At 39.8% G+C, this 17222-nt stretch overlaps 1 protein-coding gene across 1 annotated transcript; it reads right to left on the minus strand.

Annotated features, from left to right (window-relative positions):
• Positions 1-328: 328 nt before the first annotated feature.
• On the minus strand, positions 329-16085 carry rhot2 (ras homolog family member T2). Its single transcript, XM_061909260.1, has 19 exons — positions 15887-16085; positions 11178-11236; positions 9374-9455; positions 9243-9286; positions 9116-9169; positions 8984-9036; positions 6485-6593; positions 6267-6368; positions 6089-6187; positions 5902-6010; positions 5694-5814; positions 5518-5602; positions 4638-4783; positions 4454-4554; positions 3997-4127; positions 3823-3906; positions 3628-3750; positions 1173-1375; positions 329-1051 (listed from the first exon to the last, which is right to left on the minus strand). The coding sequence occupies exons 1-19, from the start codon at positions 15921-15923 to the stop codon at positions 934-936; spliced, it is 1860 nt and encodes a 619-aa protein (XP_061765244.1). The 5' UTR covers positions 15924-16085; the 3' UTR covers positions 329-933.
• Positions 16086-17222: the final 1137 nt, after the last annotated feature.

The raw sequence follows: 17222 nt of genomic DNA on the forward strand, positions 1-17222 counted from the left end.
TCGCACTTCCTTATGGGAGAAGCCATTCATTTAACATGCAACACTGCCCCCCGCTGGCGACTTGTAGGAACGGCCTGCGAGACGGAAAAATGTTTATGAACACGTTTGCGTACATTTTAAATACCGTAACAGCACTGGCAGGTTTGTAGTTACAAGTAGACGCCGTCAAATGTAACAGAATAAGTACAAACATTCATGCAAACATTAAATTCAAGTCACCTGGTGTGTTCTTTTAAGATCAGTTCATTATGAAATAACTTCATAAAACCAGCAGGTATATATCTCACATTACATTGTGTATTCAGATGAATAATAAAACAAAAACAACTTCAGTTAAATGGAAATATATTTGCAAGGGCAACTCATTTGTATAGACTTTCTTGCATTTTTTAAGGGTTGTCAGCAAATCAAAATACAGTATTTCCTCTTCATTCAAGGCTTCACTGCAACACACATTTTAACAAAGCAAAGTCAGCCAATGCTTCCCTTTCAGTGGGAAGTGCACATCCATACTGCAAATACAATTATTTTACAGGTTGGTAGTTCCAGTTGGGAGGAATACATACACCCTGTTAGGTTGCTAAATCTACTTTAAAGAGTAAAATGAATCAAGCTTGGGAAAAACGGCATGTGTATAAAAACATGTCAACCTCATGAACACTCAATTGAAAAATACTTTCCCGTCTTTTGTCCATTTTTAATAGAGCACCCATTGGTACAGCATCAGTCTTTTGTGTATCAATGCATCAAGCAAGGCAAAGGAAATGTAAGGCAGGGAAATGCTGCATATGGCAAAATGACAAACAATTAAGAATAATAAGACTCCTACTTTTAAAACCAACTGATTGAAGACCAGGTCAGATAGAACACTGTTGGGAGTTGTGATCAGTATGGTGGAGCAACAAAAATACAAACCACTCAGCTGGTCACTGGTCATTTCAATCTGACAACCACTCTGTAAATAGCAAAGCCCAGCACTGCAACCACAGCTGAGCCCAACGCCACTCTCAGCCAAAATGATGTGTTGCTCATGTCTGAACCATTCAGGTGTCTGGTCAGAAAAACAAAACAATATAGGTCAGAACAAATACATTTTTACACAGCACCAAAATGAGTTATTCTCAGATTAATTAAAATGTATTAGCGGTAGTTAGTTGTTAAGTACAACGTACGGGTACACAGCAGCCCAGGCAAGTCTCGTGTAGATGTTCTTGATGTTGGAGTCGGGAAACATGTAGGAAAAAGGCAACGGTTGAGGCAGTCTGTGTTTATGACAGAACTCAGCTGGGGTCACTCCATGGAATTGCTTGACCTCAGGAAGGTCTTGTTTGGATGCAACCAACACACATGGAATGTTGTCTTCCATGTAGTGTTGCTGAATGCACAGAAAAAAAAAAATACTCAGAAACCTAGGTCATTGGTACCTCAACTTACGAGCTCAATTAGTTTTTATGACAGAGTTTGCGACTCAAAACACTTGCATCCTAAAATCAGCTTTGCTCATTGTCTTGACCCTGCGATGAGGTGGCGATTTGTCAAGGGTGTACCCTGCCTTCACATATTATATGAAATCAGTTTATTCAGGGCTTAGGTAACAAGGGCCAGCCGAAGAAGCTGCGCCAGATGTATGTCGGTAAACCTCATTCCCTTCCAGCTTCAAATAGTGTGCCTGGGTAGCACCTCAGGCCTTTAGCCTCGTGGCTAGCACACATCTCCTCTCTACCTGAAGGTTGTGAGCTCGCGGCCCGCAGCCCACAATTTTAAACATGTAATACACCTTTTCAAAACAATCTTTTAAAAAAGAAATTTAGTTTGAAAAACATTACAACAGCAAGTACTACAAACAACTACAGTAGTTTATGAAATAATGTTCATTGGGGAGCAAACTTTTTTGTCTCCTACAGGCTGTTTTTCCGTTGTGTAACAATACGAATAACTACTGTTAGTTATGTTGCACACTGATGTCTTTTAACGAGGGACCAAAGGTCAAAGTTGACAGCAAGCTGTGTCTGTGTGCCAAAGGTTAGGCTATGTCGTCCAGTTTGTCATGTCAGGACTGAAACCCGCGAAACACAGCATTGGCAGTGACTATGTTTCCATGCACTAAATTAGTCTGATTTCTCAAATAGCTCCATTCTAAAGAAGCCTCCTACAACCCATGGAAACACCTTAACCTGATCTTGTTTGGCTTTTGTGAAACTGGACTAACACACCTAGATTATGTGATTGGAAACCAGATCTCTCGAGTGGGTTTGGGGTGCCGGATGGGACCCTTTGTGTGCCAGTCTCAACACGCAGGATACAATCCGGAAGCAGGTACCATTGAATCAAAACAGGCAACAAATGGAATTAAAAGACCTTTTTTTGTTCCACAAATTAAAATAAAGGAACATTTTTAAGTCCATCGGTGGTACAAAGAAAGAAAGATTCATTTAAAAAGGTAGATAAGGAAAAAAAGAATGCCGGCTCAATACGGACTGTCGAACAAAATGCGAATGAGAGAAGAGAGAATGAAGCAAGTATATTAAAGACACAGGAGAAAGCATACACAAACTTCTTCACTCTGCATTTGTGCGCTCCAAACTGATCAGCAAAAACTCTTATTTTCAAACAACTGACAAGCTTGAACACAACAATCGCAACCCTTTGGAGCGATGTCGGGGCACAAACTATTTTCGTTCAGATTTAAAACTTCTTCCATCAATCCACAGATCCTTTTGAATTACCCCAGACTGAGACATTCAAACATTTTGTTTCCATGATTCTCCATCCAAAAATACATTAGAAACAACTCTCTCCCACCAGTCTTTCTTTGCTTCAAACCTGCATCAGTTCCGAGAGTTTCTTGGTAGTAGTGTCATGTTCGTAGCGCTGACCGATTATTTATTGATGCTGTCTGCTATTTAACATCAGCACAGCCAATATTTGTAATCTTTGCCAATATTACAACGGGTGTCAGGTACAATAAGAACTGTGCTGCTCACTTGTATGGATCCGCAGATGCCTTGTAATGGTGTGAAGTGATAGTCAACTGAAAAAGGAATACATAAATCCACGCTAAGAAGAAATAAAACACCCCCCAGTGGGAAGGCACACGGCGTAAGACCAATAGTCACATTAGGAAGTGTGGATGGACACTGGGACTTCACATGTAGGTGTGAAAATACATATTTGAGTAGTCAGACTAATTTAGTGCATGAAAACAGTATGTCACCATGTTTTGGAGGAAAAATGTCCGTTGTTTGGACGTTTGTGGCTGCATACCGCAGAGGCTAGAATCTGGTTTGTGTTATGTGGACTGATGGTACACGTCGTGTCAGCTAATCGGTAGAATGTGTTTTCAATGATTTGTTTCTGTGATTTAGGTGTCCGCTTCTTCTTTACCCTAATTTTGTCAGTTTTGGTGATTGGAGGGCAGGATTGTGTTGATCTGTGGACAGTCACTACTTCAACCGGCGGCAAGGAAGCTCGTAACTCAAATTATGCTTGCAACTCAAAGTACAAAAAAAAACAGAGGGACAACTCCCATCTGAAAAAAAACTTGTAAATTAGAGTACCTGTAAGTAAAAGTACCACTGTAATTAAGAACATTTCAAGTACAAAAAAATGGAATATGTATTACAATACCTTGTATATACTAGCACAGTAATCAAAGGAATGTGGGTCACTGGTGTCATACATGAGGCATGCAACGTCACAGTGGGCATCTGATGCCTTCAGGAAGTCCGCCTCCACATCAACCTCGTTGAGCTGCACAGATACAAGAATAGTCATCAGGGTTAGAGGTGAAAAGTCGTAGTTAATGAGGATGGAGCAACTTACAATAAGGTACTTCTCTTGATTGCCAACTTGCACAGTGTTTATGGCGAAAGGGGAGAAGGCACTGCGGCTGTTAGCGTCCTTGTTCTGTTGAAGCAAACAAACATAGATCTCAGCATGATGTAGAGACAATTGCATGTTCGCAATTCATTTTCCCCTTAACAGATGGCATCATACCACAGTGTTGCGGCCCACAAAGGCTTGGAGAAAGGCTGTTTTGCCCGTCCCCTGCTGGCCGATCACCTTGCACAGAAACACTGACCGCTGAGTTTGGCGCTTCTCTAGGTCCACATCCCTCTCCCTCGTCACTGCACATGTAAACAAAAGCCAAGAGAAAAGGTAAACAAGACACGCGATAACATAGGTTTATAAAAGACTACCACAGTGACTATGTTTTAACGTCATAGCTATAACGAGACAAAACATTAACAAAATAATTATTTTATTGTTGTAATCTTCCATATTGTCACACACGACAGAAGGACACAGACATGCAGGTTTATCGGTTTGGCTGCACTGGATGGGATAAACACCGTTAATCCTCCTACATAGGATTGTTGTCTCACAGACTAAGTGCCATCTTGCAAACTACTGACATTCACATCTGATCATATACATTAGCATACACACACACCTGTGACTGCGGAAGACTGCGATTCCTGCTCAGTGAGGATAGGATAGCCGAGGTATCCAAGGTGCTCCAAGCAACGATGGATGTCGAGATAAGCGGAAAGGCTGTGTGAATACAGAATAATTTTGTCAATAAGTTCATCTAAAAAGCTAAAATAAATGTAGGAAATCATCAAGTCAGCACATACTTCCACTGACAGTGGTAGCCATGATTAGATATGTAACCCTCATCGGTTGTCGGGACAGTCATGTAGACCTCAGCGCCCCATGGCATGTAGGGACAAGTGCAGAAGAGATTCTGCAGCTCTGCCGTTGAGAGCGCAGAATCTTTATCCTGAGAAACATTTTTTTAAGGAGGCTACCATTAAAGAAAAAGTCCACAAAAAAAACAAACAAAATTTGCCCCAGATTTAGTATATTGTCTTGGTTATCGTGCAGCCAAACATTGTGATTAACAAACTAGTCTGCCTGCCCACATATTGTTCTGTAGAACCAGGTGCCCCCCAAAAAATCCCATACATTGGTGACTCATTCTCTTTACTGAGTGCTGAAGAACCCAATATGGGGCCAAGAAAAGTTGTGAGTGCCAACACTTTAATAAATGAAGGTGAAAAACACTATTGAATACAAGAAAGAACTTATAGCAAAGTACATATGTGGTGTGTACTTGGCTTGCCCCTCCCCTTGTCAGTGTCTTTGCCTCCATGAGTCTTCAATCAAGGTAAAAGTGATGTTAAGTGTCAATTTATCAATTTCATTCATTCTTTAAACATATTTTGCATTGTTTTTTGTAAAAGTGTAATTATTCTCTTTAAAATGTGTGTTCATGTTTTGGGTGTCTGGAACAGTGTGATTGGTTTTACATGATTTCTTATTTGGAAAAGTTGCTTTTGTTTTCTTAAATACCATAAAGAAATAATGAAAACCAATGTGCCACTGGAAACGTTTCTCAATGAACTGCACCCTCTGCTGGTTAATGTTCAGAAGCTAAATCCTCCCAGAAGTCAAATATATCTAATGCCACATACTAGACAGATATGACTGGTGTGTTTGGACTTGGCAACTCACTTCATCATACTTTTCAAAGAGCCGCTGGAGGAACTGGTGACCCAAATGATTGAGTTCAGTGGTACAGCCCGCAGGAACACGTAGTCTGTCATGATAAACACAAGCATGAGAATGTGGGACTTGTGAGTACAAACATAAAGACGATGACAACAGAGCAGAAATGTCAACGAACATACGGGGGGTAAAGGTAATCATCAGTCAGTTCGAGGTTGTCATCATAACCAAACTTTCTAAGGATTGTCCATGTGGTTTCATGTCTTCCCCTCTGGATAAATAATGTATTTAGGAACAAAAAACCTGGAAAAAACGACAGCACTGTCGTGAGTGAAGAGTGGCTTTGTGAAAACAGTGTTATGTTTCAAGCACTCACTGAGGACTATTTACCGTTTAAGGTCAGGCCATTGTCCTGCACTCCATCTCCGGTGTTTTTCCAAACTACGGTCTTTACGTCTTCTAAGGCTTGTGGTGCCAAAGGATTCCCAAAACAAGATTTCTATGAGGAAGAAATGTATTTAGTTTGTTGGCTTTTTTTCACTTTGAACTTATTAAAACAACAATTTTTGATGAGTACCTGAAAACAGTTAAGCTCAGCGTCACTGAGGACACGGTCGTTGTCCTGGTCGGAGATGTAAAAGATTCGACTGAGTGCTCGGACACACAGGTATTTTAGCTGCAGACCGTACGAGAGGGGAGAAAATTAATTCACTAAAAGCACAAATAGGAATGGAAAAGACTGGGAATTTAAAAACCTGTTTGTCCTCAGGGTCATACAGAGGGGCGGTGGGGTGGAGGACTGCCTTTTGTGCATAGTAGAACAGCTCTGATATGTTTTTGAGGTTTTTAGCTGAACACTTGAAGGGAAAACAAAGTAGGAAATACATAGTTATTATCAGGGAGCATGTGCACATGCAAATATTTACATATTATGTCGATAAGAATGTGTGTCTAAAAGGCAGACAAAGCTTACCTCCACACACGTCTCAATCTCAGAGAACTGGTTCATGATAGGGAGAATGGTTTCCATAGAGCTCCCAGAGCGCAGATCGGATTTGTTCCCCACAAGGATAATTGGTACTCTGACGTAACAAAAAATTATAAATGGAATGATTAAGTAGGAGGCCACGGGGAAGACCCAGGACACGTTGGGAAGACTATGTCTCCCGGCTGGCCTGGGAACGCCTCGGGATCCCCCAGGAAGAGCTAGACGAAGTGGCTGGGGAGAGGGAAGTCTGGGTTTCCCTGCTTAGGCTGTTGCCCCCGCGACCCGACCTCGGATAAGCGGAAGATGATGGATGGATGGATGGATGATTAAGTAGCGTAATATTTAAAGGGAAAAGACATGTGCTCTTTTTTGGGATTGCTTGGGTGCAACCTTTAAGCGATTCTGGAGAGATTTGCCATGCAACATTTTTTTCAAGCAATTTTGTCTGTGCTGAATCAATATAGGTCAAATGTATCATAAAATACTCATTTAAATTGCTTATAATTATCATCTTGGTTCCTTTAAATCAGCCTAAAATAGCAAAGCTACATAAAAAACAAAACACTTGTCCTGAAAGAAAATGTTTGGATAAAAACATCACTTCTATTTCTACATTTATATAAACATAAACAAATGGCATCTTTTAATAAATATTTCGTCACAGACAATAGGCTTTTGATTACAGATTTTTTATACTTGTCTACTAGATGGCGCAGCGTTTTCCCTTTCAAAGGTAATACATGTTCACAAGTCTGTTGTTACTGATGTGTAACAAAACTGTGTGTTATCAGAAATGTCAAAGTTAACGTGATAACCAGTTAATACTAATTTCCCTAAACAGCGCACATTTTTACAATTAGCGGGTTTAACGTGAGCTCGTCATGTGTGACTGTCAGCCACACCGCAGTGGGGGAAAAATTTAAAATTATCTGTAACAGGTACACTTAAAGATTTAAAAACAACTTATATCTTCGAATAATTACAATGAAATATTTTCATCATCTGACACAATTAGATGTATTAAATTTAAAATAACAAAACAGTGGACAGTAGAATGATGTAAACATACTGGCCTTTAAAGTGTTAAAATCCCAAACAAAAATATGAATTGATACGTATAATTGTGGTCGAAGTAGTTTTTAAAAGATTGACTGGTATTGTTATCTAAAGTTTTTAAAGTAATTTTGGGGCAGTTGATATTTTTTTCTCTACAGTTGTCCCTCATTTATGGCTGCTAATTGGTTACGGACATGACAGAATTAAATTAATGTCTGCGAAGTAGGAATCTTTATTATAGGTCAAAAAAGTTTCATAAATAGGGGGTAAAACACCTTTTTTTGACCTTTTACATTACTGAACAGCACACTCTAATTGGTTCGGTGTCCTTTAGTGGCCAATACTACTGTTGTATTTATATTTCTAGTTTATTTTGTCAATTTTATACACTAAATGCTTAACTCAGGGCAAAAAATGTGTGAAATAAACTTTAAAAAATAAAATAACATCCCCACCAACAAATCAATGATATGGTGAAGCCGCAAAATTTAAAGCTCAATTTGGCAAAGAAATACTGTTTCCGGATACATAAAGGCCAGGCTATTCAAAAAAGATCTATTAATTAAAATATGTGAAACTGTATAAAGACAAGTAAGGAAGGCTATTCAAAAAAGACTTATTAACCACAATGTTGTGATAGTGCTGCACGATTTTGAGAAAAAATGTAATTGCTATTAAATTTGCGATTTTTACAATTTTATACATATGTATGAATAAAACTGTGAAAATCCCAAGTGAAGGAAGACATGTTACTTTTAGACTGTCAACATGTTCTCGTCTCAAGGTGCCACACATTAAGTAAATCATTACATATTGTTTTAATCATTAAAAAATTGCAATAATATACTTTTCAAACTATTTGGTTTAATGCAGAGACTTAAAACTTCTGTCTAAATCAGGCTCTTAAACTGATTTGTGGTCCCTTCCAAGGTTTGTCATTGTTTGTTATTGGATTTATTCTTTTCTTGCCCTAATGTGGGATCAGAATGGAGGATGTCGTGGTTTGTGCAGCCATTTGAGACTAAGGGCTATATAAGTAAAACTTTGATTGATTGATTTATTGGCTATCGGCCCAGGCGTACTCACCATTAAAACTTTTTACAAGGAGAAAGTAAACGTTTGTTATTAGCATAGTGGCTGCTTCCACTGCAGCGCACATATACTTGCTGTTTCATTTAAACTTTTGATTGGCCAGCCGGCAAAGGACGTGACACTCAACAATTCTGATTGGCGAACTTGTCTTGTCACTCAAATGCCAATGACGGCAAAAATAACCCAAAAGCCGCTGACTCTTGCGGTTATTCATCCCACTAATTAAAACCTAATGTTGAGTCGATATCGTTTAATCGTTCAGCCCCAACATGTGACATGCAAAAAAAAAAAGTTATGGGTGTATTTTTGTGACAGCTTTCAAAAGCTGATACGTACTTTTGTCCTTTGTCTGCGTTTCCATTTACTAAAGGTATCCATTTAGTCTTGATCTGAAAAACAGTATGCAACTATTGAAATAAAGTGAGCGTAATTTAATGTTTGAATTTAAAGGAATGCTGTGACAACTACCTTTTCTATGGAGTCCTCGTTGGTGACATCATAGACGACGCAAACCACATTGGCCTGTGTGGATTCAAAAGAAACCATTGATATTGTGTGGGTGCATTCCTGTTACTATCCATTTGTGTTGCCTCACCTTGAGGATCTCTTCTCTCAAGGTCTCATTACTCTGTTCATTTTCTGTTGGTGTAATTGGACAATTTCAAGCATCCCCCAAAGAGCAACACACTAAACACAGTTATCAAGATAAAATAGCAGATATAATACCTGAGTAGTCTACTATGTGCGTTGGAACCTTCTCTGGAGTGACATCTGCAGGAATGGTGATCTCTTCAGCTCGAGATGGAACCTGTGAGTTACCATTCATTATTAGAAAGACTATTTCCTCGATCAGAGGCCTTTGCCCCCATTACTAATATAAAAAATGCCGGGTGGAACCCATAAGTGGATGCGATTAATTATGCTCGGACTGACATTAAGTCACTGTAGACGCGATTGCTATATTTGAAAAACGTGAGTTTCCTAGGGATGTTCCAATTAAGGTTTTATGCTACCGATTCCAATCATCCATGAGTGAGATCGGCCGATACCAATACCGATCACATGTATTACCTGTAGATTATTTAAAATTCATTTATGGTAAGTGCTATTGATAGATTAACAATATAAACACAATATTTAAATACAATTCTTATTTTACTTTATTACATACAAGTGTTTGAACAAAACAAAGTCAATTACACACAATAACTAAAGAAAATCCACTATATGCTACTTATTTACTCATCAAATTGACACTGCTCTTGCGTGTTGTGTACAGACTGCGGCAAGGCTGTCACAGAAACAGCTGTTGTTATACTGTGTTATCCCTTTTCTAGACTCTTATTAATCTACATGTTAATTTAATGTTAATTTGTTGCTTACTTTCTGGTGTAACACAGTTACATCTGAACTTCTCAAACTACACTAAGCACTTATTTATTGGTGTTGTTTCAATCTAAGTTAGTTTAATTATTAACGTGCATGTCCCTTGCTTTTACTCAGTGCGTAACATGTCCAGCCTTGTCCCCTAGTCATTATTATTATTTGATAATGATACTTAAGCTACTACGAAATGCAGTTTATTTTACATAATGGAGGTGATTATAAGTTTAGGGGAGCGGCTCTATACTGTGTATGGAGACACATACAGTAATTACCTGCTAACTAAATGTAGCCAGAGAAAATCGGCGTTTGTGATCGGCATTAAAAAGCAATATGCGGTAATAGCCGATCACTTACTTTTTCACAAAAAATGGCCAATACTGATTGGTGGCCAATTGATCGGCACCTCCCTAGATAGAACACATTGTTGCAAAACCCGCAAAGCATTTTAACACATGACAAATTGTACTTTTGTTGCAAAACCAAACAAAATTCTTGCAAAACATATTAAGTAGCATCACAGCAACAAACCTTTCAATTACTGACTAAGGCAGTAAGCCAAGAAAAGACAAGATTATTTGTGAAATAAAATTTTGGAAAGTATAATTTATATCACACATTTAGTAAAAATACGCCTGCACTTTGACCATAGTCCTCTTTGTAGTCCTAAAAATACCTAACTGCCGTTATGACTTGTGTTCTTACGAGCTAGCCGATTTTGCATAGTAAATAGAACAACTTTTGACAATCTGGAATTGTGTGAGTATTTCACTAACTCTTTCTATTTGAGTGTTTTTATTTTGATTTAATCTTCTCATAATAAGCAGTTTGTTGTCATTTGCACATTTGTCAGCAAAGTTTTAATGCAATCACAGTTAAATTAGGGATAGTATAAAACAACATGTGCATGCCCAAATCCACAAAATCCTTCAAGTTATATTACAGTAAAATTGTCTTTAATTGAATTGTTTTTTGATACAGTACTTTGCATCCATTATGTCATTCTTCTCAGCTAAAAAGTTCAGAGAACATTGACTTCCCGAGACTTATTTTAGCTGTCAAAAGCGGCAAACAGTTGCAAAAATCAAGTAGTCAGACAATTGACATGCGGCACTATCCAGCTAGAAAATTGTGCTGACACACTGACCTCCTCAGGGAACTCCTCTCCAACCAAGGACATGATGAGAGAAGTCTTCCCCACCTTGGCTAGTAAAGAGAGAATAAGAAAAGCTTCTTAGCAACAAAGCGCTGCGGGAAACCCTGGTTACATTATTCATTAGTAATGTAACAGCCTAGTTTTGAATGGCAGGGTCCCTGCTATCACATGTTGTTAAAAATAGAACATTTACATAATAAAAATCAACTACAGGCTTCCCAAATGATGTAATAAATTAAGCATGATGAGTTGAACATATGGGCACCACGGTGGAAGAGGGGTTAGTGTGTCTGCCTCACAATACAAAGGTCCTGAGTATTCAGGGTTCAATCCCGGGCTCGGGATCTTTCTGTGTGGAATTTGCATGTTCTCCCCGTGAGTGCGTGGGTTCCGGCTTCCTCCCACCTCCAAAGACATGCACCTGTGGATAGGTGGATTGGCAACACTAAATTGGCCCTAGGGGCTTCACGGTGGCAGAGGGGTTAGTGCGTCTGCCTCACAATACAAAGTTCCTGCAGTCCTGGGTTCAAATCCAGGCTTGGGATCTTTCTGTGTGGAGTTTGCATGTTCTCCCCGTGAATGCGTGGGTTCCCTCCGGGTACTCCGGCTTCCTCCCACTTCCAAAGACATGCACCTGGGGATAGGTTGATTGGCAACACTAAATTGGCCCTAGTGTGTGAATGTGAGTGTGAATGTTGTCTGTCTATCTGTGTTGGCCCTGCGATGAGGTGGCGACTTGTCCAGGGTGTACCCTGCCTTCCGCCCGATTGTAGCTGAGATTGGCGCCGGCGCCCCCCGCGACCCCGAAAGGGAATAAGCGGTAGAAAATGGATGGATGGGATAGAAATTGGCCCTAGTGTGTGAATGTGAGTGTGAATGTTGTCTATCTGTGTTTGCCCTGCGATGAGGTTGCGACTTGTCCAGGGTGTAACCCCGCCCGATTGTAGCTGAGATAGGCACCAGCGCCCCCCGTGACCTCAAAGGGAATAAGCGGTTGAAAATGGATGGATGGAAGGAGTTGAACATATGTCAGCATGTGGCATAATAATGACACACTTAGTATCTTAGGTAACTAGGACAGTTTTGTTTTTACTTTACGGAAAATATATGGAGATATATATCGTATGTCGCCATTCAGCATATGGAGCGGAAAACACAACCAAAAATTCTAGGCTTCTTCATGTCACGAAGCTGGCCTACTTCACCGCAGTCTGTAGTCTATTGTCCCCCAGGCTGTGGTGACAGCGACGAGGTGGAGACGTGATGGCGACAGGCCGAGTTACACCGATCCGTACACTCACCCACCCACTTCCCTGGTCCGTCCGCCGGAGACACTAACACGTTTTCTGGGGGAAACACTGGCATATCAAATTTTACATTGCCAACATCTTTAACAATCAAGGCATGGACGTAACAATCTATATTCTGTTCAATTACTATCACTTTACACGTACACACATCTTATTACGCAGCCACAACTCTTTCCTGGCAGAAACGTAGCAAAGAGTCATGTGTAAAAAAGACAGACAAACAAGGAAAGTTGGACAGATTTTTTTTACCCACAGACAAATCATTATAAGGACAGCCAACTTAAAGCAGCACTGAGTAACTTTTCAACCTTCATAAAATACTTTCATAACTTTTGGGATGAATACAATTACTGCTATCAGGTGGAAGCTGCAAAACAACCAAAGTTACAACATTTTTTGTCTGTGGAGACAAAAAGAAAAAAGGAGGCTACCCAGATAAAATAATAGTCAGGGATCAATATTAGCCCGGTTTTCACTCGCTGGTGTGAGGGACCTCAATGACAAAGAGGGATTTCAGACCGATGCTGTCTTGGCTGAGTTCCTGCTGGACTAGTAGGTACTTTTCAATGCTAAAATAAAAATAATAATGCTTATGTTAGCTACCAGAAATTTGCGTTGTAGCAAAAAATAGCCACCAGCTAGTTAGTTTGCAGTTCCACACTGACACGACCAACCACACATACTCAAAAGTTCTGTATAAAAAAAATAACTATGTGATTCTTCTTGGGAACACTACCGCTCTGGTCCACTGGCGCCAACCACCCATCCATTTTCTACTGCTTGTCCCTTGCAAGGTCGCAGGGGTGCTGGAGCCTATTCGAGCTGCATTCAGGGGGTAGACGTGGTACACCCTGGACCTATCGCCACCTCATCGCAAGGCCAGCACAGATAGACAACATTCACACACTAGGGCCAATTTAGTGTTGCCTATCAACCTATCCCCAGGTAAATGATTATACTTGTATAGCGCTTTTCTACCTCTTTAAGGAACTCAAAGCACTTTGACACTATTTCCACATTCACCCATTCACACACACATTCACACACTGATGGCAGAAGCTGCCATCTTGCTAACCAGGACCCATCAGGAGCAAAGGTGAAGTATCTTGCTCAAGGACACAACGGACGTGACTAGGATGGTAGGAGGTGGGGATTGAACCAGGAACCCTAAGGTTGCTGACACAGCCACTCTCCCAAACGCGCCCCGCCCCGCTCAGTTGCATGTCTTTGGAGGTGGGAGGAAGCCAGAGAACCCTGAGGGAACTCACACAGTCACGGGGAGAACATGCAAACTCTACACAGAAAATCCATTTTATTTTAATAATTCTTACATGAATGGGCCAAAACTGCCCAAAAGATAGGTATGCCAAGCCTGTAGTATCACACTCAAAAAGTCTTGATGCTGTAATTGCTGCCATATATAGATAGGTAGGTAGGTAGGTAGGTAGTAGGGTTGTAACGGTACGTGTATTTGTATTGAACCGTTTCGGTACGGGGGATTTGGTTCGGTGCGGAGGAGTACCGAACGAGTTCCACACGAACATATGAAGAAACCGCCTATGCTTAAGTCTTAACAAGCTGTTCCGCTCCGTTCTACCTCTGTCTCCTGCACAGCACCCTGCATTGTCCCTCCCACACAACCGTCTGATTGGTTACAACAGATAACAAGCCAATCAGCAGTGCGTATTCAGAGCGCATCTAGTCAGCGCTTCAGCGTCGAGCAGATAGGCGTTTAGCAGGGGATCAGCGGACTCTCCCCAAATTATACTAAACACTTCCAAGTCAACTACTTTCTAAACATCACTATGAGCCCGTTGACCTTCTAGAAACAAACAAACTCGCAGTCCTGGCTTTAGGTGAAGGCTAGTTAGCTTTTAGCGTAACGTTAGCTCATTTTGCGGTGTGTGTGTGTGTGTGTTACGGACAGTGTTGATTGAGGTGTGTTGAAGCAGCAAAAAAGGACATTATGTTAAATGAAGAGTTTCTTTCTCTGATAGTGTATGTAATAATGTAAGTGCATCATAAAGCCTACATGAACTCCATGGTGTTTAGGGATGAATAGTCTCTTTTTTGCTATTATTTTTCAGCTATAGTTACATTAATCATTAGTAATGTAGCAGCCTAGTTTTGAATGACAGGGTCCCTGCTATCACATGCTGATACAAATATAACATTTACATAATAAAAAATCAACTACAGGCTTCCCCAATGCTATAATAAATTAAACATGAGTTGACTTGAGACTGTTTAATGTTACACTTTTTATACGTAGAAGAAAAGTTGTGTCATTTTATTTTATCCAAGCAACAACTTGAGGCAGTTTAATGTGGATTAACGTGGGCAGAATTATAATAGTGTTCCCAAAGTTAAAAGGATCAAGCCATTGTTTACAAATGTGGTAAATAAATAACCAAAAAATTTATATTTTGTTGTTTTCTTACTGTACCGAAAATGAACCGAACCGTGACCTCTAAACCGAGGTACGTACCGAACCAAAATTTTTGTGTACCGTTACACCCCTAGTAGATAGGTAGGTAGATAGAACTTTATTGATTCCTTCAGGAAAATTTTAATTCCAGCAGCTGTGTACAGAATTGAGATTGAATAAAAAGTAAATAGTGTGGGGGTAAATGGAAATAAAATAGAAAATATAACAATAACAAATAAAAATAAATAGCAACAATAAGAATACAAACATAACAGTAAAAATAAGAATATAACAAGAGAAACTAGGCAGTGGAAACACGTGTTCATGTGATTTCTTAGTTGTTTTTTAAACATTTGCAATCATTTGTAAAAAAAAAAAAAAAAAACTTTTAACATTGTCATTATGGGGTGTTGTGTGTAGAATTTTGAGGACAAAGATGAATCATTCCATTTTTGATTAAGGTTGTAATATGAGATGTGGAAAAATTAAAGCACCGTGAATACTTCCTGGTTGCACAGTATTAAAGGATCTTAAATGGATGGATGGAGGACTAGAGTTTTTCAGTAAGTCTTTAAAAACAGCAGAGCGCTCTGTACTATAGAGAATAAATAAAGGATCTTCGACTATCACAATCATATGGTGTTTTATTTGGAACTGTATGGAAGAGTAAACATGCGACGGTCTGAGATTGCATTGAAATAAAAAAGTGACAGTAATGGGCTAACACTACAAACTACCAAACAAGTTACACGGCGTCAAGTCAGCATACACGGCGTCAAGTCAGCATAATAGTGGTGCAGCATATGTGTAATACAGCAGTAATTCATGTCCACGGAACAATATATCACTCGTGTGCCGCACAGGCTCGAGAATCCTAAACTTTTACTAGTCAGCAAACATTAGCTGTTGTTGCTAATCTGCTAGCTCGTCGCCACAGCTGTCAAGAAGCGCGGGTCACTTACGTTCCCCCAACAGAAGTATCCTCACGTCTTGTTTCATGGTTTATTCCAGTCGTTGGGACAGCCAGACGCGCTGCAGCTGTGCTAAGGCGACATTTATATTTCATTTGTATGTTAAAATCCTCGCCAAAGCTTGAACTATGTGCCTCGTCTCTCTACTGCGAAGGTGAACTCGTAATTTCCGGTTCAAATGGGAAGAGCGCGAAAACACGCCCTCTGCCGGACAGACAGCAGTATTACACATGGCAACGGTGGTCTTTTTCAACAAAAATAATGCACGGTTCATAATAGTGTCATCCTGATACACTGAATCAAGATGACACTACCTACATGATGACATTACCTCTCCAAATACCATAATTGATGTCACCACATGATCATTGCTATGGAGATGATTTCACTTTCCAGCATGATCTGGCACCTGTCCACAGTACCAAAACCACCAGTAACTGGTGTACAAACCATGGCATTACTGTCCTCCATTGGCCTCCCAACTCCCCTGACCTGAACCTCATAGATAATTTGTGGTTTATTGTGAAGAAGCTGAAAGACACCAGGCCCAATAATGCAAATGAGCTAAAGGCCGCTATTGAAGCATCCTGGGCATCCGTAACACCTCATCAACGCCACAGGCCGATTGCCTCCGTGCCGCGCCGTATTGATGCAGTAATCTGTGCAAAAGGATTCCCAACCAAGTACTGAGTGCATTAATTGACATTTTCAAATGTTTGATTTTGTTTTGCTGTTATAAATCTTTTTTTTTTTACTTGGTCTGAGGAAATATTCAAATTTTTTGAGATAGGATTTTTGAGTTTTCTTAAGCTGTATGCCATAATAAAAGGCTTGCAATATTTTAGTTGATGTGTAATGAATCCAGAATGTATGACATAATGTTTTTAGTTGCATTACAGAAAATAAAGGACTTTATCACAATATTAAAATTTTCTGAGAGAGTCCTGTAGATATACCGGCCCCCAGACACATTTTTTCTCTAAATGTGGCCCCCGAATCAAAATATTTGCCCAGGCCTGCTCTGGGCAGATTTCCTACCACATGGCAACATAAGATAGCTGAATTCTGTTTGGATACAAACTAAAACCAACAACCACAGCACTGGAACCATCATAATATGACATGAAGAGAATATGAATAATTTTAGATATTTAGGGAAAGCGAAATAAAAAATACCTTTATCTGTAATTATGATCATGATTTCTGGTCATGTTAGGCCAGCAGAGAAGGTTTGCTGGCCCTGACAGCATACCACTGTGATAAAGTATATATTTACTGTGAGTTTCTTTAATTACATAAATGTATTTGAATAAATTAAACTTACAAC

Source organism: Nerophis ophidion, linkage group LG08 (assembly GCF_033978795.1).
Source record: "Nerophis ophidion isolate RoL-2023_Sa linkage group LG08, RoL_Noph_v1.0, whole genome shotgun sequence".
Lineage (NCBI taxonomy): Eukaryota > Metazoa > Chordata > Actinopteri > Syngnathiformes > Syngnathidae > Nerophis > Nerophis ophidion.

What these genes read in the sequence shown, in the direction of transcription:
- rhot2 (XM_061909260.1), bottom strand. Translation starts at nt 15,923, where the DNA reads ATGAAACAAGACGTGAGGATACTTCTGTTGGGGGAAC. An exon ending in CTGAGCTTAACTGTTTTCAG is followed by an intron (nt 6,011 to 6,088) that starts GTACTCATCAAA and finishes TCTTCCTCATAG; the next exon opens with AAATCTTGTTTTGGGAATCC. An exon ending in GCAGTCTTCCGCAGTCACAG is followed by an intron (nt 4,128 to 4,453) that starts GTGTGTGTGTAT and finishes TTACATGTGCAG; the next exon opens with TGACGAGGGAGAGGGATGTG.